General features: G+C 39.4%; 2 protein-coding genes across 2 annotated transcripts; one reads left to right on the top strand and one right to left on the bottom strand.

The window, feature by feature from the left end:
- Positions 1-472: 472 nt before the first annotated feature.
- Positions 473-8,672, bottom strand: LOC124116637 (translocator protein-like). Its single transcript, XM_046478050.2, has 5 exons — positions 8,566-8,672; positions 7,904-8,005; positions 4,473-4,688; positions 2,738-2,925; positions 473-2,675 (listed from the first exon to the last, which is right to left on the bottom strand). Exons 2-4 carry the CDS (start codon positions 8,003-8,005, stop codon positions 2,755-2,757), a joined length of 489 nt encoding a protein of 162 aa, XP_046334006.2. The 5' UTR covers positions 8,566-8,672; the 3' UTR covers positions 473-2,675; positions 2,738-2,754.
- Positions 8,673-10,173: 1,501 nt separating this feature from the next.
- LOC124116636 (TIP41-like protein) lies at positions 10,174-22,608 on the top strand. The gene is made up of 8 exons (XM_046478048.2): positions 10,174-10,291; positions 12,102-12,277; positions 13,830-14,009; positions 14,873-14,975; positions 17,509-17,640; positions 18,885-18,980; positions 19,592-19,654; positions 20,220-22,608. The coding sequence occupies exons 2-8, from the start codon at positions 12,156-12,158 to the stop codon at positions 20,352-20,354; spliced, it is 831 nt and encodes a 276-aa protein (XP_046334004.1). The 5' UTR covers positions 10,174-10,291; positions 12,102-12,155; the 3' UTR covers positions 20,355-22,608.
- Positions 22,609-23,754: the final 1,146 nt, after the last annotated feature.

The following is a 23,754-nucleotide window of genomic DNA, read 5'->3' as shown; positions in this document are numbered from 1 at the left end:
TAACATGACCTACAGATACATGGACCAGCTTAGTTTCCATCAAACTGTCGGACTGTGATACCGATATTGAACAGTGATTGATATCACAATCCAATGACTGACATCATGAGCACTGATCCACCCAACTGGGATACGAAGACATGCATCAACCAAGTCAGCCAGCCTGACCACCTGATCCCCTCAGTTGCCTTTTACAAGCATAGTCACCTTTTATGGCAAGCATGGGTTGCTGAAGACCTATTCTACCCCGGATCTTCATGGGTCAGCACATTGGTGACCAAAATCTAGTCATGTGACACCATACACTTGTCCACTTCCACTTTGACCTGCAGAGCAGTTGGGTCTAAGTCATGGTGTCTACCCCCCCACAGGGTGAGTGAGTGATCATTCCAACTCAGGTCTTCATCCTGAGCGTGCAATGACCTCAACATCTCACCAAGGTCTGTATAAATACACACATAATAACATAACATACCATACATAAAATATTTTATTCCTATCTGACCAACAAACATAAAACAAGCTCCAGTACATACTTTTGACTGACTTTAAGTATCCAGTGATAAGATATAACTACTCCTCACAAAATGAGATTAAGGCACATTCTTATAAGTAACATTTGTGGCAGTGGAATAATAATAATAATAATAATAATAATAATGCCGCCATATATATTGCTCTATATTTCCACTCCATGAATGCTCAAAGCGGTGCATTATTACCAGTTAATGGATCAGTGTGTAGACTTTTGTAGATTTATCTGCTCCCTGGGGAGTATACAACCCAAACTGCCTGTGAGACGCTAGGTCAACAGTTATATTACTATTACTGATCACAACATGCCAGTAAAACAAATACTTCAAAACAAAACTTTCTATTTTGCTGTAATGAACTTGTTGAGTACATGAATGGCAATAGGTATTGCTGTGTGTAAGCAGTTATAAAATAAATCTACAAAAAAAAAAAATTAGTTTCATATAAATAATGTCTTGGTTACCAATATATCAATAAAAAACAACAATCTACATGCTCAATCGTAACACTATGTCACTAAACACAGGAGTATTTGCAGCTCACAGGGACAAAATCACATTAAACACTATGATGAATATGAAGTTAAATTTGTTTCTTAAATTGATCTCAACATACATATACAAGCCAGCCTTGGATTGACCAATTACTTGGAGATATAGTGATTCATATCATAAGCATTTTCAGAACTCTCCACATCAACAAGAAATAATAGTTTTAAGCACCAGGATATAACTGTTTTTTCCCCCTTTTCATGAAAACTGACATTTGTTTTATGGGATAGTGTCCCTGAATTGACTTATAAATAAAATGAAACTTGAAATTGGTGTATCCACATAATGAGAGGGGGACGGGGGCAGAGGAGAAGATAAGAAGGAAGGGAGAAATGTAAGACAATGTTGCATAAGACCGTAAGATACATACATTATGTCATAGAAACACAAGCCCACATCATGTTAATATTGGGTTATAACTGAAAAATGATTATTTTAAGATTAAATAAATTATCAACAGGTTTAGCTTAGGGTATTTTTGAGGATCATGTTGTTCTATGTTGCTGACAAGCAGTATTGATCATTAGCCAATAGAATAGTGACTTGGTGTGACTAGAGTTACAGTTAGCAATGCCTTCATGTGTTATCACATTCTTGGACAGAAAATATTGGGTTCTTGGCACATGGACCTGTAGGAGGTGAGTTGAGTAGGAGATATGGCTGGGTTGCTCCCCTCTTCTGACTGCTGGTAATCTCCCGTCAGCTTGTCCTCACACACTGTTTCTCAGACCATGGCTACCACTGGTCTGGGGTAGGGTTTTGGTTTTGGTTTGGTTTGTTGTTTTATGCCGCACTCAGCAATATTCCAGCTATATGACGGCGGTCTGTAAATAATCGAGTCTGGACCAGACAATCCAGTGATTGACATCATGAGCATCCATCCACGCAATTAGGATACGATGACATGCATCAACCAAGTCAGCGAGCCGGACTACCCGATCCCGTTGGTCGCCTCTTACAACAAGCATGGTCAGCACATACAACAAACACAGCATTATTGCTTATCTCATGTATTCGTCTGTAATGCTGCACTCAGCAATATTCCACTCATATGACGGTCTGTAAATGTACCAGTCTGGACGAGACCCATCCAGTGACTGACATCATGAGCATCGATCTACCTTGGGATACAACGCAATGCATCAACCAAGACAGTGAACGTGACCACCCGATCCTGTAAGTCACCTCTTTTGACAAGCATAGTCACGTTTTATGACAAGCATGGGTTACTGAAGCGCCCCCATGTACCGCAGGGATTACTTTAATGGGGACATTCATTCATAACTATCACTGTTAATAGTGACCTGCACTTTAAATAGTGGGTGAGTGAGTATGGTTTTATGCCGCTTTTAGCAATATTCCAGCAATATCACGCCGGAGGACACAAGAAAAAGGTTTCACACATTGTACCCATGTTGGGAATCGGACCCGGGTCTTCGAACGAGTGAACACTTTAACCACTGGGCTACCCAACTGCCCCATATTTTCAGAAAGAGAACAGTGTAATATAAGGCAGTAAAGTGAGCATTTGTTGTGAGATTACAATACATCTACATCTAATACAGTGTAAAAGCGCTGGAAAGACGAGTATCTCTCAAGACATTTTCCAGCAGGAGCTGTGGGTTCCTCTCGTCATGGTGACACTTCCAGCAAGGGCAGGCTTGACTGTTCAGTCGGTGCGGTCCTTGTTGTTGCGCCAGATGTTGTACGTGAGGCAGCCGGCCAGGGAGACCCATGCCAGGTAGGGGATGAGGAGGTACGAGGCCGTCCGGTTGACGGGATGGAAGGTGATAATTGTTGCCACAATTCCACCCCACAGAGCACCAATCTCGATTGTGGCCTGTAAAAGATGTACGACAATACATAACAAGCTGCTATAATTACAATCCTTGGGGTGTTATGATACAACAACCTCATGTATCAATACTTACACAGAGGAATCGGTCCAATTTGGACTCAGTTGGGACTGGTAAAAAAGTCTGGTGAGGTCCGGATAATACAGAATACAAAAAGTTTGACAAGTGAAGACAAAACGAAAAGCAATGATCATTCATTATTATTCATGTACACATTCACTGTACATGAAATATTGACATGGGCTGGAATTAAATACACATTAAAACATTCTTTACTTGAAAAAGTCATTGAGAATGGGCTTATGTTATGCAATTGGGATACGATGACATATCAACCAAGATAGCGAGCCTGACCACCCGATCCCATTAGTTGCCTCTTACGGCAAGCATAGGTTGCTGAAGACCTATTCCACCCTAGATCTTCACGGGTCGAGTCGCGTTTGTAGACCACATGGTATAAGTCAGTTAGCGCACATCTGGTGTTGAAAGTCCATATCACACCTTAAGGAGGGTGCTAATCTATATTTATCACAATTCCTATCTTGTGCTGTATTTTTGTGAAATTATCCATGTTCGTTACGGCCCTGCTAACAAGATGTTGCTATGAACCAGTTCGTGCTTAACTCAGATGACTTGTTAACATAGATAAGTTGAAATGGGATTTAAGATCACGTTCAAGATTATTGCACTTCTATAGCGACATGGTAAATATAGACCCATTGTTTCATGATTATTGGTATGGTAACACAGGCCAGAAAATGTATCAGGACAGGTCATGGCCAAACTATACATATATTACTTCTTGAGAATGGATAATGGATCCACACATGGATCAATACATGGGTAGACATATCATGTTTCGTATCATATTCTGAAAGTTCGCTATGCATCCAAACATTGGTGAATTCCCTGAACACTTGCCCCCAGCCCCATCACCATTATAAGGTTGGTTGGTTGGTTTGTTGCTTAACGCCGCACCCAGCAATATTCCAGCTATATGACGGCAGTCTGTAAATAATCGAGTCTGGACCAGACAATCCAGTGATTAACATCATGAGCATCGATCCACCCAATTGGGATCGATGACATGCATCAACCAAGTCAGCAAGCCTTACCACCCGATCCCGTTAGTTGCCTCTTACGACAAGCATAGTCACCTTTTACGGCAAGCATGGGTTGCTGAAGACCTATTCTACCCTGGAATCACCATTATATGGAAACAGAGTGAACAATACTCTGAGGAGCTGATGACTTTGGTCAAAGTACTCTAAACAATGTGATCTAATTAATCATTTTACCAATGTTTAGCAATGTTTCAAAGAAATTAACCTGAAAAATAGTTAACTGTGACTCAATTCAAACTGCTATCTTATTCAGTCTTAAACGTGCAGAGTGCCCTAGCTGACTAGCACAAAACTGAACACTGATATATACCTTCTTCTCCAATAAACTTAGCTACTATAATGATGCCATGTATACACTACATAGTGTTTTCAAGCCTGTGCAGTACTAACGATGCAAATACACTTACCAGACCCATCTTTTTGGCACCAAAGAATATCGGCGTCCAGGCCCAGTTGAGGGCGAGCTGTGTTCCGAAACAGGCAAGAGGCAGTGCGGCATCTCCGCTAAATCCCCCACCATCTCGCCACACAAGGTACGAGGCATAGCCCATGGAAGAGTACAGGTATGTCCACACGGGACCAAATACATAGTTTGGGGGTCTCCATGACGGCTTCCTCAAGTGCTGCAAATACAACATGAAACACATTCATCAAATTAATCCAAACTCATGGATTTATCTATCGTGTTCTGAGACCCATATTCAGCTGGAAGTCTGCAGTCAATGTCAGTATAAATTCTAAAGTTATAACTAATTATAACCAATGTTCTAGCTTTGTAGAGCTGACTTATATTTCAGTGTTAAAATATCCCCTAATGTCAATAATGTAAGGAAGCAGGGTTCACTCTAGGAATTTTCTGATATGAGCCCTTTATGTGGAAATTTTCAGAGGTACACCCACACTTGCCCATACACGTTAAAAAGCCCCATTGTATTTGAAAATGTGGGCCTTTTTTCAAATTTAGGGGTTGAAAGCACAAGCCCCGAACCTAGAATAATCCCTTAAGGAAGTCAACAGAGATCAAGATTAAGAATTAACGTCACATCCGCAATATTTCAGCCATATAGTGACGAGATCAATTTATACAAGCAATAATAAATACATTTTGACTATATAAAAACCTGTCGACAAAGGACAGTAAAACAAACTAGACTATCACAGATATGAATATAAAACTAGCATGGAACTATAAAAAGATGTAACAGTACACAAGATATGATAAAAACGAGCTATTGATCGCCAACCACTGAAGATAGATCACCATACATATCCTCAGTCAGTGGCGATTGTGCGCATTTTTAGCCAAAATTAAAAAGACAGATATACTACGATTAAAATACTATGAGATATAAATATTCATTGAATGAAAAGGGACTTACAATATCCTCTCAGGGGGACTATAATTTTACACTACTTTAACCCCCTTCGAGGATACAGCCAATGACAATCTCAGATATAAATATATTCCACCTAAATTTAAAAGTCAGTTTTTGGACAAGACATTGCCTACTATGAACTCAATAAAGTGCAAGTCTCATGAGGGCTTACAACTTTGCAGATTAGGACAGACAGTAACATCGTTAATGCAAATATCGCATTCAAAACCTTGAAAATGGCACGTAAAGTAACTTTATTTGCACTTTTGTCCTGAAACGAAAATACAGCGGAGGTGGAGCCTTTATATACAGAGGCTCCATATATGTTTTTGTTGGAGGAAATTTCCTCTAAAAATTACATGTTTGATTGCACAAGACCGCCCATCCGTTCGCACTCTTGCAGGCATGAATATGAGTGGGGGTTAAAGGATTGAAATATACTCCTCTTTCTTTCAACAACAAAAATGTGACAAAAGCCATTTACATCAGAAATGAATGTGAACCTTCATGGAGTGAGTGAGTGAGTATGGTTTTACGCCACTTTTAGCAATATTCCAGCAATATCACAGCAGGGGACACCAGAAATGGGCTTCACACATTGTACCCATGTCGGAAATCGAACCCGGGTCTTCGGTGTGACAAGCGACCGCTTTAACCACTAGGCTACCCGACCGCTCTTTCATGGAGTGAGGGCAAGCTCTGACGTTCATACAGATTGGTCATCACTCCATGAAGGTTCATACTCCCATGAACTCACACAAAGTGAAAGTCAGTCCCCAAATAATGGACTGCAGTTACATGTTGTTATGAGATGAGTGACTGTAGGTGAGTAAAATACCATTCTGGTTAATTATCACTGATTGTCTACAAAGATCAATCGATGTCTGTCTTTATAATGGCACGAATGAGGGTGTGGGTGTGTGTGGAACCCCCGCCCCTAAAATATCTTAATACTATGTTAAAATTACATAATTCACTTTAATTCAAGGTTACCTGACATAGCCCCCACTTGTCATACTTGTGACTTACATGGAATCCATACCAGTATTTCATATACAACACAGGTCTCCCACCAACTAATGAAATGATTGCGTATATTCTGTACACGGCTTGTGGTAATATATCCAATCAGCTTGCTAATTAAGCTACACTTCCCCTCAGCACTTTTAAGATTCGTTTGGGTCTTGACAAATACAGACCAAAAATTATGTACTTTCAATTAAGCGCAACAGCACTAACTTTACGTTTTCACACTTTTTTCTTGGCCATCATACTGGCTACATAACGATATCTTCTTAGAAAATCGACTTATCCAAATCACACTTTGCATTGCACCTGCCCCAGTGGTATAGAAACTGTATTCCCATTGAAAACGAATCCATGAAGTAGTTTTCAAGTTAAAGGTCAAACAAATCTAAGTTAAAAACATGAAATAAATCTTATTTATTCAGCAAATACACCTATCAAAATCAAACTTTGCACTGCACCTCTTCTATTAGTATGGAAACCGTTCCCTAAATTTGAAACAAATACATGAGGCAGTTTTCAAGTTATAGGTCGCAGAACTGTTTAAAGGAAAATAATTCCAATTAAAACAAGAACAATTGCTATTTTTTTTCACAGAAAATCCAAATATTAAAATCAAACTTTGCATTGCACCTCTCCTATTGGTATAGAAAGTGTTCACCAAGTTTTAAAAGAATCTATGTAGTAGTTTTCAAGTTATATGTCATGCAGAAAATGTCCTCGGAAGGATGGACGGAGATCCTTGGTATAATTACATACCACCACCCTTTTAGGTCGGGGGTTTAATAATCACCCCACCTGTATACTTAATCCTGTTTAATTGGCTTCCTCAGCATGTGTTCTCTGTCCACTATTACAACATTTGCCTTCTGTTTGTCATCACTTAACCTACTCATGTTAATCTCTCTCATGTACGCAATTGTTGTTACTGTCAACCCCCCAAGCACCATGTCTTGCTTGACAACAGTAGAAGGATCTATACAGAAACATCACTATTACAGAAAATAAAGAAGTTATTACACATAAATTGTGTCTATTTTGTTAGACACATTATTATGAAACCTAATCCCATTTCCTAATTTTCCATTTCCAAGTTAAGATTACCTTATTCAGTCAATAAGTAGTCTAGTTCACTATCAGTATCACACACACAAACTGGCTTGCCAAAAAAGATCAAGGCTCAAGAAATGTGATGTGAATAAAATATAATAGAAGCATTTATCAAAACAACTGCCCTTGTATAAATTTGATTGGAATTTTCTGTACAAACTGAGGTTTTATCAGTTTAATTAGCCAGTGAAATCTTGGGTGAAGGTGTTGTCAGCTGACAACATTCAAGCAGACCATGACATAAGTTAATAAGAATCATACTCTAAAATGGTGATACATTGGTATCTAAGTATAATATCACATATTAACACACTTCATCTGCTTACCTCATACCAGTCTGGGATGGCCTTCCTCGTAAAGAAACCCCCAGCAATACCACCAAGATTTGGAAGTACTATAGCAAACGCTGGACGAAGGTACTCAGACATCTGAAACAAATTTGTGTTTTTGCAGTTATAAAACTAACATGTTCCTATATCAACTACTTGTTATCTAAATATTACTTTCCGTGTTATTTCAGTGTGAACTAAACGCTAAAGCTGTGATATATTTATTGTGGTCCCAAGATAAACGCCAAATATATAAAAATGCTAAATTTGTGGTTCAACTCTAAAATGAATTAATTTAGAGGATTTTACAGCTTCTTCCTTTTCACAAGAACTGGTCGTTCTTTCGCATTCACGTTTGCGGATACCGGAGCTTTGACGACACAAATACGCACGCAAGCACGCAAGCACGCACGCAAGCAAGCACGCACACACGCACACCTCACCCTAACAGACAGACAACGCGTGACACAGTCGTCATCGCCAAGGGGAAGGTGAGACGACACTGACCTCGCCGCGAACTTGTGGATCACACTAACATCTACATCTTGACATTATCATGTGAACTTCTTTCTAGCAGGATAAACTTCCCAACAACCGTTACAGTTTTGAGGACTCAACAGTATCCACGAAGTGCACATATAGTATAAGACAAAGCTCACCTTATATAAGCGCTCTACCACATACACTTACACAACCCCAGGACGAAATATGCGGAATGATTGGGTTATGTAAAAGGCGGTCCGTTCTTATGGTTAGTACAAAATTTCGGAATCCATGATGATGAAGCGAAATGCATATTTGCTTAAAACCGAAAATTAAAGGTTTCACATAACATCAAGAATTAAATCTTGTCTCATCTAAGAGGCAGAGATGACATGGTGTCTGCAATAATGCATTGTCATTACAACGAGATATTTAATCGCCACCGAAAATAATACGTGTCGCATGCAACTTCGTTTGAGTGATTCGTCTTTTACAATAATTCTAATCAAACCCGGCACGAAATTTCAGATTCTTGAATTATACCTTTGCCCGTACCAATTCCATGTAAATCTACATACTTTGTTGATTAGACATATTCGTTATACCTATGTGTTTGTTTTGGATAATTTGGGGGAAGGGAAATACACACACATGCCATGCCCGGCATTTAGGCAACCAGAATGGTGACCTCTGACGTTACTAATTAAAGTTATAGAGTTATATAAGATATAGTTTCGATTATCTGATGATATTTAGCTTGTGAGTTCAATGCACCAAGATATGGAGTTGTCAAGGTCGGTGACTTGGTAATTGGGTGTCATCGTATCCCGAGGGCATTGCTCGCAATGTCAGTCACAGGATTGTCTGGTCAACACCCGATTATTTACAGGCCACTGTTATATGTGCGTGGTTAATTATTTAAACAACAAACTACCACTATAAACAAACAGAATACATTCAACATATGGGGCATAAGTTTAAATTTTGCAAAATATAAAAATGAAATAAACTTGCTGGAACTTTTAGCCAATGCGAAACAAATGTAACAAGCATGTCAAGTGCTGAATAAAACCTTAATTCTTCAACAGGCTGCTGCAGCATATGGTTCTATTTGTGCTGTATAATGTTCGGGTAATATATTCAACGTCCCAAAAAATAATTTGAAACATTTTGTCTTTTGACTGAGGTTATGTGAGACATTAATTGCATTTAATAACAGGATTTCCCAGTTTCCATCTCACAGTACAGAGTAATAAATGTCACAATTTTTAATACGCTTTCCCCATGTGGCAATATTATATAAACCTTTTCAAGCTAACTTTTTGACTACACTGTTCCTCATTCTATTAATATTCATTTTCATTTCCCAAAATAATAAGCTGCAATACAGATAGATTCTAGAAGATAGAACTGAATGTTTACCTGCACATCAAATCTTTCTAAAACAACCATTCGAATTGTTCAGAAAAACGTGTGAGCAATTTGAAAGGTGACTCGTGAAGATCCGGGGTAGAATAGGTCTTCAGCAATCCAGCCATGCTTGTCGTAATAGGCGACTAACGGTATCAGGGGGTCGGTTGATGCATGTCATTGTATCCCAATTTCGTGGATCGATGCTCATGATGTCAATCACTGGATTGTCTGGTCCAAAATCGATTGTTTACAGACCACAGTCATATAGATGGAATATTGCTGAGTGCGGCGTTAAAAAACAAACACACAAAACAAAGAAAAACGTGTATAAACCGCTTGAAACGGTCGTATAATATAGCAAAAAAGAAAAGAAAAGAAAATTAAAGGGGAGGTAACTCTCATAACTCTTACTGAAGCCATGGCGGACCAGACAAACAGTGCGACTTGTGAACACAATGACAGAGACTAAGGCCGCGTTGACTTCGTCAGGTAACCCACATTTATTGCAGACCAGTCTTGTTCCAGCATTGCTTCTTGTTGTAGTAGCCTACAGAAGTTATTGACGGTAACATTTATCCACAATTAGGAATGGATAATGATATATATTTCCCCCCAGTTTTCGCTCACCTGAAATATGAAATCAAATAAACTATAATTTGGGAAAAGTAGGTCATGAGACAATGATATAATTATTTTCACACCTTTACCTTAATGAATATAATTAATCAACATTATGGTTGTCGACAATACAACCTTTGAAGGATAAAAAGACCTGGGTAAATAAGCGTTAGAAATTGGCACGAGTCCTGCAGTGTTTGCAGACTGGCTACTGCCCAATAGTTGAGGTATCTTAAGGACTTGTAGACCTAGAAATATTTCATTTTTAACGGGTTTACTATATGTTATCATTGTAAGGACTAGCTAACTAAAAATGCTGGTTTCTACTGCTTGGCAAATACATATTTTAGATCAAGTCTTGAGTTTCACCAAAAATACATGTAGCCTGCAACCTCGGGGTATCACGGTACTTGTCATGTACGCTAAACGGAACAAAATGCACTCACTCACCTTTATTATTATTCGTGTTCTCTATATCAGGTATCATTTACTTTATCAAACAATGCATATTTTACTGATAAAAGTTCATTATTTACATCAGTAGCTCCGAGTAAAAGCAGGGCCTTGCGCTCTGTTTGACAAGGGAGAGAACTCCATCGTATCGCTGTACAGAGAAAAGTTGTGTTTGGAGGTCCGAATTGGACTAAAAGAGGACATAATTCTACCAACCACTTGGTATGATCATGCCAGACATCAGTGATTTGTCCAGACAAGTGCAAAGACAGCACAAGTAAAATTCTAAATGTGTTATCAGGAATAGGTATTCGTTGCATATTTACCGAAAAGTAAGAGAAAAATGATATTCTAATATTGTTTAGAAAAAAGATAGGATGACAATAATTTTTCACAAAATGGAAAAATGTTAAAAGTCAACAATAAATATATAGAAAGCACTCCTAGTATGCCCAAAGTATGTATTTATCATTTGGCTACTAGTGAAGAAAGTATTTCTAAGTTTGGCATTATGACCCTTATGATCTCCCAATAGATTCTGTGCACAGAGCGGGCAAAATGTGCGGACTACCTAACTTCCGTTACCTTATTAGTCGCCATGAATATGCAGATGATCTAGTTCAGGTCGATAGAGAAAGTTCACTTGGGGAACTGCGGGTTATATCGTTGGCCATTGATAGATGGGGGTAGGGCAATATTAAAAATGATGCCAGAAGTAAGTATCAACGCATTAATAACTCCTTACTTACAGCAGACGGAACATTCCGAGGAAATTGAAATTGTTTACGAAGTGAGAACTTCCTGGTTACTGATTTGCATTGTGGCTTGTCCCGCGTGAACTATCGGAAATCACACATGCCGCGATACGATGGATGCCGCGGTACCACGGGGTCCGAGTATACATGATGGATCGGATGCTAATCACAAGCACAGGCACTAATTACATGGGCCAATGGCCTATACTTTGTGAATAAATGATGATGAATTACATGTGAAAGTATCCCCAAAAGGCACATGCCATCATCACACTCAAGACACAGGTTCAGTTTCCAGCATGGGAACTGTTAGTCAATGAATACCATTCCTGGTGTCCACGGCCATATTGCTGATTATTACTGGAATGTTGCAAATCCAATTTCGATCACCTCGCCTCATCCTCTAGTCATGAAACAATAATTATGATATGGTGATAACGTACATTGTCATGTATATTTTTTTCATAATCTAGGGAAGTTGAGAGGGCCATCCTAGAATAAGCAGTCAGAGCATACAGCGTGCCAGTATGACAGCACGTCCTGTCCCCAAGGGGAGACAACCAGTGTCCCAGCAGTACCAGTTTGGCCCATGGACACTGACAAGCACAAAAAGCCACATACTGGAGTCGGAGGGACCTGAGAGAGAGAAGTAGGTGGAACCAGTTGTGGTTATATTTTATAATACTTTTTTCATTGATAACTGGGTGAGACACACAAAGTTTCCTCAGCCATGCTTAAGGAAATAATGTTATAATTGCAAAACCACATTGCAATTGTTTAGGTTTTATTTTGTCTTGAAATCATATTGTTTACACTTATGTTTTAAATTGTAAACTAAATATATCCCCCAAATGAATCAACAGTCAATCCTTTAATATAATTTTGGAAATATTGCTTCTTGAAGCTGTGCAATTAAAAACATCTTGATTTTTTCCCTGTGTTCATCAATCATGTCAATTACATCTTTGTCTGTAAGTGTGTGTAATCCCACTATTATCTGACACTGAGACGTTTGTCAACCACTTGATCTGAATCTCCACATCTCCACATGTACCCACCATGGACTGTTGAGCATCATGACTTCCTTTTACACAGTGATGGTGGGGTAGCCTAGTAGTTTAAAGTGTTTGCTCATCACGCCGAAGACCCAGGTTCGATTCCCGATGTGGGTACAATGTGTAAAGCCCACTTCTGGTGTCCCCTGCCTTGATATTGATGGAATATTGCTAAAAGTGGTGTAAAACTATAATCACAGCCATAGAAACTAATATGTTTGGTCCACTAGACCTTATAACAAAACCCTTGAAAATGGCAAATTTCTCCAAGTCTTTTTGATGCCTTAACTATGAGGCAGTTTGGCAAAGACTATAGTACTCATGGAAATGAAAAAAACTGTTTTGCTGGATTTAATAAACGACACACAGCATTACGTAGATGTAAATACGAAATAACAAAACAACTGGAAAAGTACTAGTCTGGATTTGCTAGTTTTATCTCAGTGCTCCATACAAAATGTACTTTACAGGAGGTTATTTGTAGGCACTTTCAACATTCAAAAATAAAACTAAGTCCAAATTGACATGGCAGAAACAGGCTATAGGCATTATGCCAATTAGCCTGGAAAAAAGTTATCAAAACAACAATAAAAATAACAGCTATGTTTATGTACATAATAATAATGACATGTAAGTTGTTGCTTGAGAAGGGAATATGTTACTTTTACGTTCTGATATTTTGACGATGATTCACTATCCCACAATGCCACTCACAAATCACTAACCACTCACAAATCACACGTACGTGGGTTTCAAGCACCTGTTTTCACCTGTCGTCAAGGTGTCATAGGTCATGGACATTCACCTTGATCTACTAACACCTGGTTATGCTCAGTATCACAATAGTCTGTTTTGTTCATATTTTTACACACTTTTACGTGTAAAAAGACATAAAAACCTTTGATACGCTGTATTTGTGCCAAGGCCCAATTAGTACTAATTGAGTTGTTTGAATATTTATATATTTTGTATATTAACTGCATTTATTTAAAATCTGAGATCGAAAAAACAGTTTTTTTTCATTTCTGTGAGTACTTTAGTGCCAGTTTCTATTGCTGTACTTACTCTGTCGTCATTTCCTTTCCACTTCTTTTCTGTGCTAGTTCCTTGCCAGTGTTTAACTGACAATTGCAAATTTGTTTCCAGGTTTGAGAGCCAGCTGGAGCTGCCACAGTTGCCGGAGATGGTATTTGCAGACAACACGCTCCACCTCCAGCATCAGGGAGGGTTTGGACTTGCCTTCACAGCCCTGGGGGCCCTCAAGCTAGTGGACGCACACCGAGACCCCCTGAAGGTGGCAGCTGCAGCAGAGTGGCAGAACGCACGGTGGGTGGAATTCTACACAAAGTCACATAAAGCAAGATATGCTGTTCAAAAGTACGTTAACTTTAAATTCCTTGTGTCAGAAACTGGAGGGTATTGGCCTGACCTTCGCATTGCAATTAACTGCAATAATGATTCATGTATTGCGATACATACCAGACTATATTGCATGCATTCTTTCACCTGACATTTATGAACCTGAATTAAAATAACCCGCCGTTTTGCTGAATATTGCTGTGGTCACAGCGCATGCCTAATATGCACATTATATCCGGAAGGCTGGTCACGAATAGTTTTGCCTTTTCGACCACAGGTATCAGTTGCTAATTTGTGAATTTCATAATTATTTCAATTCACTAAAGTAAACTTTGCCAACAAGATGAAAATATGCAATATATATCAATATTTTCGAAACATATTGTATTATTTAGTATAGTATTATTTCAATAGTGGTATACCGGTATACGACGAACCTACTAAATACTCTGGTGGACTTTGGTCTGCTAGCAACATAATCACATGATAATTATATTCTTCCCACATAAAGATGACAAGTTGTCTTACTAAGCCATGTTAATCACCATTCATTCTTCAGCATTGATGGTAAAAGTTTGTATGTATATCATGTATGTGTGGAAGAGAACAGCACCGTTCACTACTGACCCCATTGGCGGTCAGGTAGCCTAGTGGTTAAAGCGTTAGTTGGTCACGCCGAAGCCCCGGGTTCGATTCCCGACATGGGTACAATGTGTGAGGCCCATTTCTGATGTCCCCTGCAGTGATATTGCTGGAATATTGTTAAAAGCGGCGTAAAACCAAAGTCACTCACTCACTGACATTGGAAATTCTTTGTTTATCTCCAAAAGATCAGAATGTGAGCATATCAAGAATGTAGTAAAGCCGTTCGACTGGACCTACACCACGGGCTACAAGGGGGAGCTGGTTGCCGTGGACAAGCCCAGTCTCAAGGTCAGTGTTAGGGGGTGATTTCCAAAAGGTTTACCTAGAAATCGGTATGAACTGAACCAAATTATGAAATCCGTAAATGACCAAACAAGATCAATGAATAATTAACCAGGATTAGGTTTACTGTTACAAAAGGCCACAAATAAGTGGATCACTAAGTAGCGGGCCCTACAATATATGTCAGTGCACTAAGGCTGGGACGGGTAACTCGGCTACCCGGGTCGGGTGGGTACTGAGTAGGACCCGGGTCCCCACAGGACTACCCGGACCCGTGGTTAGTCACGTGATACATTGTTTAATGACAAAAAATACCTAGAACTCTATTGTTACACTACAAGTCACTAATGTTCGCATTTCTTTCTGACTATGCACCCATTCCTTCTGACTTTTCAGATGGTTTAATAAAGATATAACTTAAGTCAACTTCAGTGTATGCATGACCAGATCGTTTAATACATGTATCTAAATACGTTTTGCAAGTGCTGTGGTAAAACAATTCCCAATCGGACATTTTGTATCTCTTGAGACCTACAGTGGGTACCTGGGTAGGGTTGGGTAATAGGGGGTTGGGTACCCGGGTAGTAAATTTGGACTCGTCCCAGCCCTACAGTGCAATCATGAATGTCCAGAATGTTTCACAGTCTCAGTTCTTGAATCCAGAATAGCATTGGAAGCTGTCAGGAATTCAGTGCTTTCAGATAGGTGCCCAGTCCGCACCTGGCAACTAATACGATGCATGTCAGGTTGAAAAAGCCATCAAATTGCCTGTGTTGCTCTTGTACAGGTTTCTTTTAGAAACTTTCCCATCCCCAAAATGGTGAAGCCTGCCATGTTTGTCAACAGAACCAGGGGCGGTAACTCTAATTTACTCGACAGCACTCGACATTTTACTAGTGCTTCAATCATTCCCTGCCACTGACAGTCTGTAGAAATAAGTCATGTATGTGTTGTGAAGACAATGGAGAGAACGGGTCATCACCCAACTACATTCAAGTGTTGTTGAAACAATGTGACTGAAAATACAAAGGGTACACTACTACCTGTCTAATTAGGTGTGTACAGTGTTCGGAAGGAGGTGAAATGCTCAGGTGTTTACCATGTTTAGACACCATGAGTTTAATCCATCTAGTCCACAGACTACCTATGTTTGTGGATGAAGCAACTAGTTCATCCTGATGTCTCTTGTCTGGGGCTAATGTCCGGGTCTATCCCTGCTGACAGTAGTTGGTGGAAGGTGTCGATGAGCAGCATGTCTCACTTCCCTCTTCACTGTGTTAGGGAATATTGTGCAGAAAATTAGTAGTCAGTTGTAGCCCCCACTAGAACTGGCCTGTAAAGACTATGTCCATGGTATTGTGGATAGAGTGCCTGTCTGGAAAGGTGAGACGTTTGATCCCCAGGTCTGTCGTACCAAAATGACAGCCTCCATGATCCCCGGCCACGTCATAATGTTAAAATATGATTCTTGTTGTTACCCTGTCTGGCGCTAGGCATTAAGGGAATAAAACAAGAATATTTTCATGTTAAACTGCAGCATGATATCTCAGTGGGTTTGCACTATAAAATTGGCATAAGTCTGGACTGGTACAAGCAGACACACACACATGTGCATGTATGTCATTATAAAAGTGCAATAATCTTGAATGCAACGTTAAACCCCATTTCACCTCACCTCATACCAAGAGATGATGTAAGATGGTACTCATTGTTACCTTTCCTGGTGCTTGACATTAAGGGGAGAGAACAAAGACTGGCAGATTCAGAGTCTGTATACCATGTCTGATCGGAGTATCCATGTTAAACTGCCACATGGTATCTCCGTGGGTTTGCATTATGAAACCTACTAGTCCAGACTAGTACAAGCAAACACACATGCACACTTCGTGATATAGGATCTGTGAAGATCCGGGGTAGAATAGGTCTTCAGCAACCCATGCTTGCTGTAAAAGGGGACTATGTTGTCGTAAGAGGCGACTAACAGAATCAGGTGGTCAGGCTCGCTGACTTGGCTGAAGCATGTCATCTATCCCAATTGCGTGGATGGATGCTCATGATGTCAATCACTGGATTGTCTGTTCCAGACTTGATTATTTACAAACCGCCGTCATATAGCTGGAATATTGCTGAGTGCGGCGTAAAACAACAAACCAACCAACCAATATAAGTGCAATAAATCTTGAACGTGATGTAAACCCCTTTTCCCTCACGTTACCTCTAGGCCCTTAGCATTGTAAACTTTACAATCTTATAAGGTATATGCTTTTTATGCATGTACCCATGTAACGTGGCAAATTTATCATATTTATATGATTTATGGTGACATGTTTATGTCAGACTATTGGTTAGCCTACAGGGCACAGCGTGATGCCTGCACCTGAGCATCTTCTCTGTCATGTTAATCCTGTAACCTAGAAATAAGCAAGGGAGGATTCTCTTTCCAATATGCCAGTGGCTTGTTTTACCACTAACTGGCCCTGCTGGTAGAAGATTGTGTTTGTCTGGATGTGTGTGAGATCTTCCCGTGTTGTCCTTGCAGGCCACAGCCACCTCAGAGAGAATAGACTTGGAGAAGCTCAAAGTACGGGAGAAGATAATGTTTTACGATGATGTCCTCCTCTTCGAGGATGAGTTGTCAGACAACGGCTCCTCCATTCTCAGTGTCAAAATTGTAGGTTTGAGGTTCTTATTTCTGCTGTGAATGTCGTTCTGTTCAACAGGGCTGTGTGTTCCCTGGAAGTGGCATTGCTGTATGTTGCCATTAACAAACTGCTATGTTAACATTCAATTTCTTAATTTTTTAAGACCAAGATAGCTTATGACATTGGCTTTTTACCTTTTTGGGAAAATCTCGTCATGAGGCTCGGCCATGGTAACCATAGTTATTTTTAATCAAGGGAGGTAACTGTGACAAATAGCAGTAAGTGCTGGAGATATTATTCGTCTGAGATTAGCTGTACCACTGCAAGGAAATTTTTTATATTTGTATTATTATTGATAACCATGGTTTTCTTTAATATCATATGTGATGGGATGTGAGTCTTGTGATGCTGCTGAATATGTTCTGCTACATTTAGCAAATGGTCAAAATGTTGCGTTGTGGGACTATCATTTATGATGACAAATATTGTGATTCTTTTGTGATAAAAAGTGATATTACAAGATTTGCAATAACAACATGTATCTTTGAATTTTATGTTTATAAGAATAATAAGTAAACACATAGTGGTTGAAACATGTTGAAATGAATCCGGGTATCGGAAGTGTATTGAATATGGTGTTGGAACAGCTTGGCAACACAAGACTTGTTGTCAGGTTATTAAGCGCACCTAGATAAAAGCCGGGAGTTGTGCCGACATGTAGCCTACCAGCCCTAGCTACACGTGCGATTCTCCTCCCACAGTCACTCACTCTTTACATGTATATGCTTTACACATGTTTCTGTTCAGTTTGAAAGTCTGAAGCATGTGTTATTGAAAATACTAGTATGATTACCAGCTTTAGAATTGTCAATGAAAAGTGTTCAGTGCATTTGTCATATTCGTTATCTTACTCTTTGAATTGTGTGATGTTCATTGTCTCTTTTCACTCAGCAGTGAATGGGTACCCGGTAGGATGATATGGTAATGTGACTGTTAAACTTCTCGCATCTCACAGGCTGATTGAGCTGTTTACTCCTCAGTGGAGGATGAAAAATTGTGTGCGCACTGATCTATTGACCAGGGTAATAATAAAGCAAAGCTTCGAACATACATCTCTGTTCACTCAGCAGTGAATGGGTATCCGGTAGGATATGGTAATGTTACTGTTAAACTTGCAAATGGACAAGGGGACTATAATTATTGTTAAAGAGAAAAAGGATGTGTTTTACAAGAGGTTATTGCAGTGATCATGGCCCAGTGACTTGTGTTTCAGCGTGTCATGCCAAGCAGTTTCTTCGTGCTGTTGCGGTTCTTCATGAGAGTGGACAATGTGATGATCCGGATCAATGATACACGGATATACCATGAGGTAAGCCGAGTCTCACCTTGACAGATCTTTGAAGTCCTTCATGCAAATGCAAAGCAATTATACGTGCTTATGCTTCTTGGCATACAAGAAGTTAACGCTATACCTATTTACCCATTTCTATTGAATAATAAGTCACAGGCTTATTAGAGAAGACGAATAAATTTTAGTTGTAGAGTCAGGTACTCTCCTAGCTCTCATCCTGCTCCAAGGTCTGGTCCAGACTCGATTATTTACAGGCTGCTATTATAAAGCTGGCATACTGCTGACTGCTACGGCGTTTAGTCAGTTCATTTCGAAAGCCCCTGTTAGAGCAGGGCCCCTGCAACTTATGCTGGTTATGAGAGGCGACATGATGGATCTGGTTGGGTGACTTGGTTGATGGGATGTCATGCCCCGATGGCATGGGTTGTTGCTCACAATATCAATCACTTGATTGTGTGATACAGACCAAATATTTACAGGCCACAGCCTGGAATATTGCTGAGTGTGGCGTTAAACACACACACATGCTTAGTTCGAACATTTCAAGAAATCTCTGTGCCAGTGTGTGATGTTTTGTATGAAGACAGTTATGTGTTGTCCGTCTCCATATGTCATGTCATTGTCCACAGGGAGGTCAGAACTACATCCTTCGAGAGTTCACAAGCAAGGATGACAAAGTTGAAAACCTCAAGGTACGTTCATATTAAGCATTGTTTTCTTGACAAGTTGTCTCCCTTTGATCAGTCCCTCTGGGCACTGGGCTGATCGCTTTTGTTGAAGGACCCTTGACAATTAACAGTCAGATTTAATGTCGGGACTATGTTTATTATGTCATTAAGTGTGGAGATTCTTAATGACATACATGTTCTGATTAACATGCTGTACAGAGTAATGTCCCTTTGGTATGCAAGAATCCTATGATCTCGGGTTTTGATTGGGCTGCGATTGTGTTTCTAGGTTTGTCAGCACCATACCTGCGCTCTTGATTTTGACCAAAGTGGTAAACAACCCACCCAAGCCCTACCACTCACTCACTGCCATCACATCTTGTGTTTCCACACCATACCCGTGCTCGTGGGTTTCACCGAAGTGGTAATCGTCTGAGACCTGCATCACTTCGGGCTTTCCTCCCACTTTAAGCTGACACGCCGCCATATAACTGTAATACTGTTAAAAGCGGCTTTAATCCCAACTCACTCACTCACTCACTCACTCACTCACTCACTCACTCACTCACTCACTCTTGTGTTTCCGCAGGTCAGCAAGCACCTGTTCACAGATCCCAATGAAATCAACAAGCACCTGTCATTGAGGGCAGAAACATTCGAGAGGTTGGAATTCCCAGAGGAAGTGACGGCATGCGAGCCAGACTCCACAGTTGATACTACATGACGATGAACTGTCTGCGCCATTGTTGTGTGTGTGTGTGTGTCACATGTATATATATATATATATATATGTGTATGTATATGGAATAGAAATCTTCAAATCTTTGTTTTGCCGCGTTAGTGTTTCTTTCTTGAACATGCTGAATGTTTCATTTTTATAACCTACATACTTTTTCCATAAAATGGAAAGTAAACTTGATGATGTATTCCATGGATGAATCTGTCACAGGTGATTAGATATTTCAAAGTGTTAGGCTTACTTCAGATAATACATCTGTGTGTATGGTATCCCTTCATCTTCACATATGATGCAAAGATGTCATCCATACAGCTGTGTTTTTGTATGCAAAGTAAGTTTATTGACAACTATTGCTATGGGTTTTGCATCTCTTTCCAAACTTCTACCTACTTTTTATCCAACTGCCCCCCGCCCAAACAAAGTTTTGCAGGGGGATATAGAAACAGGCTCCGTCTTTCTAGAGCATAAATCATAAAGCATTCCATGTTTCTTCATGAAACTTGGTATGCACAGACATGCATAGAACTGGTACCTTTTGCTATTCAGGAATTTTTTTCATTATATTTTTTGCATTTCCAGGGCTATAAGTTGAAATAGGTTCATATAAATCTAAGGAAAATAGCTCATACACTGTTAATATGTCTTTGTGAGACTTTGTATACACATATTAGGCACATGCTAAATTGGTGCCTTTTGCTATGCATGTGTTTTTCAAGTTTTTATAGTTTACATTTCTAAGGCAATAACAAGTTGGAATGAGGGATTCATTTCGCAGAGCATAACTCATCAACCATTCAGTATATTTATGAATTTTGTATATCAAATATCATACATCATTCCACCCAGGTTAAATTAGGACCACAGCAACCAGTGTTGTTTTGAGAGACAGGCGAGCTGGCTTGGTGAGCTGGCTTGGTGAGCTGGCCTGGTGAGCTGGTTGAGTGTGTGCCGTCACACCCTGCCAGAATGGGATGTTCCTCATGCAGGGTATATTCAAAAACAAGCAAACAAAGCATCATCTTTTCTTTTTAGCAATCTAGTTGTGGGGGAGCGGTCGGGTAGCCTAGTGGTTAAATTGTTCGCTTGTCACACCAAGGCCCTTGTTCGATTCCCGACATGGGTACAATGTGTGAAGCCCATTTCTGGTGCCCCCAGCTATGATATTGCTGGAATATTGCTAAAAGCGGCATAAATCAAACTCACTCACTTACTATTTTGTTATGGAGTTTTGAAAATATTATATGCAACATATGCTATGATAATTAAAAGGTCAAAATTAATAAATATTTCAGACCCTTGGAAGGGATTGAAAGCATTAAAGAATAGAAGGATTCATTTGGCCAAGTCAACATTTTATGATGTCAGTTGTACTCGCAAAACTTTGTATTAACATTGTGTTATTAATGATATGCTTTTTGTGATGTTACGCACATAGCTAAAAGGGTGAGGGATATCAATGACTTTGTCTTCTTGTTTACATTTATCCATTTAAACTCACTCACCCACTCTGATTGGTTGACTGACAGAGTACATGGAATCAGACAATGAATCAAGGCTGAAAAAAATAATAGTCTTAGTTCTCAGGCACTGCCCGCGTCATCAGTGAGCCTGCCGCACGTTTTGTTTTTATTTCCATTTAAAAAAAAATCCTAATACTTAAAACCAAACACACAGTTAACTCCCTTTAGATGCCCTATGCTTTACTCTGCATCCTGTGTTGTGGTAATGGCGGCAATAGGAGTTTGAATGCTTGTTTATGTAGGGAGGGCCTTTCCTAGGTTGATGGTACACTGTTTATTTGGTTACATACTAGTTTGAACAAGCAAAAAAACAAACAAGTGCCCACTTGCACTATATTTTCAAAAGTCATTGCCTGAGAACCAATTCTTTTATTTTTTAAAGCCTAAAGTATTGTTCATTACCTGACCTATTTCTTTCAACCACATGGGACACAGGTGGCAACGGAATTCACTGTGCAGAGTTACATCCCTTGGGCGTGCCAGGAAGCTACACTCATGGGTTTGAATCGAAGACTTGACCTGATTATTATATAGTTTTGTCAGCACCATATCTGTGCTGTGTCTTTAGCTTTTCTCCCACATCAAGCTGACATGCCCCGATATAACTGAAATACTGTTCAAAGTGGCGCTAAACCAAACTGACTTTAGCCACATGCTGCTTGCTGGTAATGTACTCTGAAAGGGTCTGGAGCTTTTTTGGAATAAATCACACAATCATACAGGCAGTTATATGTTGTTTATTTACAAAAAGTTGTAAAATTGTTATCGCACACTAAAGTTTTGAGACAGCACACTCACATGAAGGTATACGAGGACAGGTAGAGTTTCTGTGTAGATATATCTGTACATATTGCTAAATAATACAAGAAATAATAATAATTATAATAATACTGTTGGAGGTACACAGATTTGGCCCTCTTGAACTTCCACTGAATGTGTCAGAATAGTTTCTCACTGCACATTACATTAGGCTACTAAGCAAATTTGAGGCTAATCAATACATCAATAAGTGTTTTCCCAAAATATCCAAACTATCCACAGTTCGCTAACGAACTCTTTCACACATTTTTAATCTCATCATACAATTATTGCATTCTGAATAGACAGATATTCCTAAAATAAATTGTATATGTAATCTGTATTATAATAATAATGCTGAACAAAATAAATTTCACTCCAACTTTGGTTTGTACATTCAAATGCATTGGGGGGTTTAAAGCTAAGAAACAAGGCATAGTGTCTTCATCAGAAGAAGAAAATCTCAAAGGTCGTAGCAATCACATCATTTGTAAATGAAATAAAAAACTTATGATATGTCAACTTTTAGAAATAAAGTTTCTGAAACTTAACATCATCATCATATATGACAGTTCAATAAATGAGACATTTCACCCCAAAGAACCCATCACAAATCATCTTTGAGAACTCGTTTTGGTTATACATTCCAGGCAGTCTTCGAGTGCTGCAGTATTGCGTACTTTAATGCTCCAGTTGTGACAGATACGCCATTTCCCAGAACTGTGATCTTTGTTTAGTTGAAGTATAGTATAGTATATCGGGAATATGTATGTCAAAGGATTTCATCGCAGTTTCTGGCAGTGGGAATAAATTCCCTCTTTTAATGGATCCTATGTATACTGAAACACAATGGGAACTTTTGTTGATTCACGAGACACACTACTCCACTTTTGATAGGGATGTTAGTGTCTTTCCGTGATACACAAAACAGATTCTCACAATATGTCCAGTGTATATTTAAATCTATCTGACATACCGTATTCGACATAATAAGCGCCCAGGGCGCTCTCAAAATTAGAAATAGGGGGCTCTTATAAAAATATCATTTTGGTGAAAAAAACAGAGTT

This window comes from Haliotis rufescens, unplaced genomic scaffold (genome assembly GCF_023055435.1).
Source record: "Haliotis rufescens isolate VD_foot unplaced genomic scaffold, xgHalRufe1.0.p SCAF_32, whole genome shotgun sequence".
NCBI classification, from domain to species: domain Eukaryota; kingdom Metazoa; phylum Mollusca; class Gastropoda; order Lepetellida; family Haliotidae; genus Haliotis; species Haliotis rufescens.
The sequence above is the reverse complement of the archived record's forward strand: the minus strand, read 5'-3'. Positions and strand labels throughout refer to the sequence as shown.

Bases quoted from the DNA above. Each gene is read 5' to 3' on its own strand.
- LOC124116637 (XM_046478050.2), bottom strand. From the start codon at position 8,005: ATGTCTGAGTACCTTCGTCCAGCGTTTGCTATAGTACTTCCAAATCTT. The intron at 4,689-7,903 runs GTAAGCAGATGA...TTGTATTTGCAG, and splicing joins CCATCCCAGACTGGTATGAG to CACTTGAGGAAGCCGTCATG. The intron at 2,926-4,472 runs GTAAGTGTATTT...CATCTTTTACAG, and splicing joins GTGCCAAAAAGATGGGTCTG to GCCACAATCGAGATTGGTGC.
- LOC124116636 (XM_046478048.2), top strand. From the start codon at position 12,156: ATGACAGCACGTCCTGTCCCCAAGGGGAGACAACCAGTGTCCCAGCAG. The intron at 14,010-14,872 runs GTGGGTGGAATT...TATCTCCAAAAG, and splicing joins GCAGAGTGGCAGAACGCACG to ATCAGAATGTGAGCATATCA. The intron at 17,641-18,884 runs GTAGGTTTGAGG...CTTGTGTTTCAG, and splicing joins CCATTCTCAGTGTCAAAATT to CGTGTCATGCCAAGCAGTTT.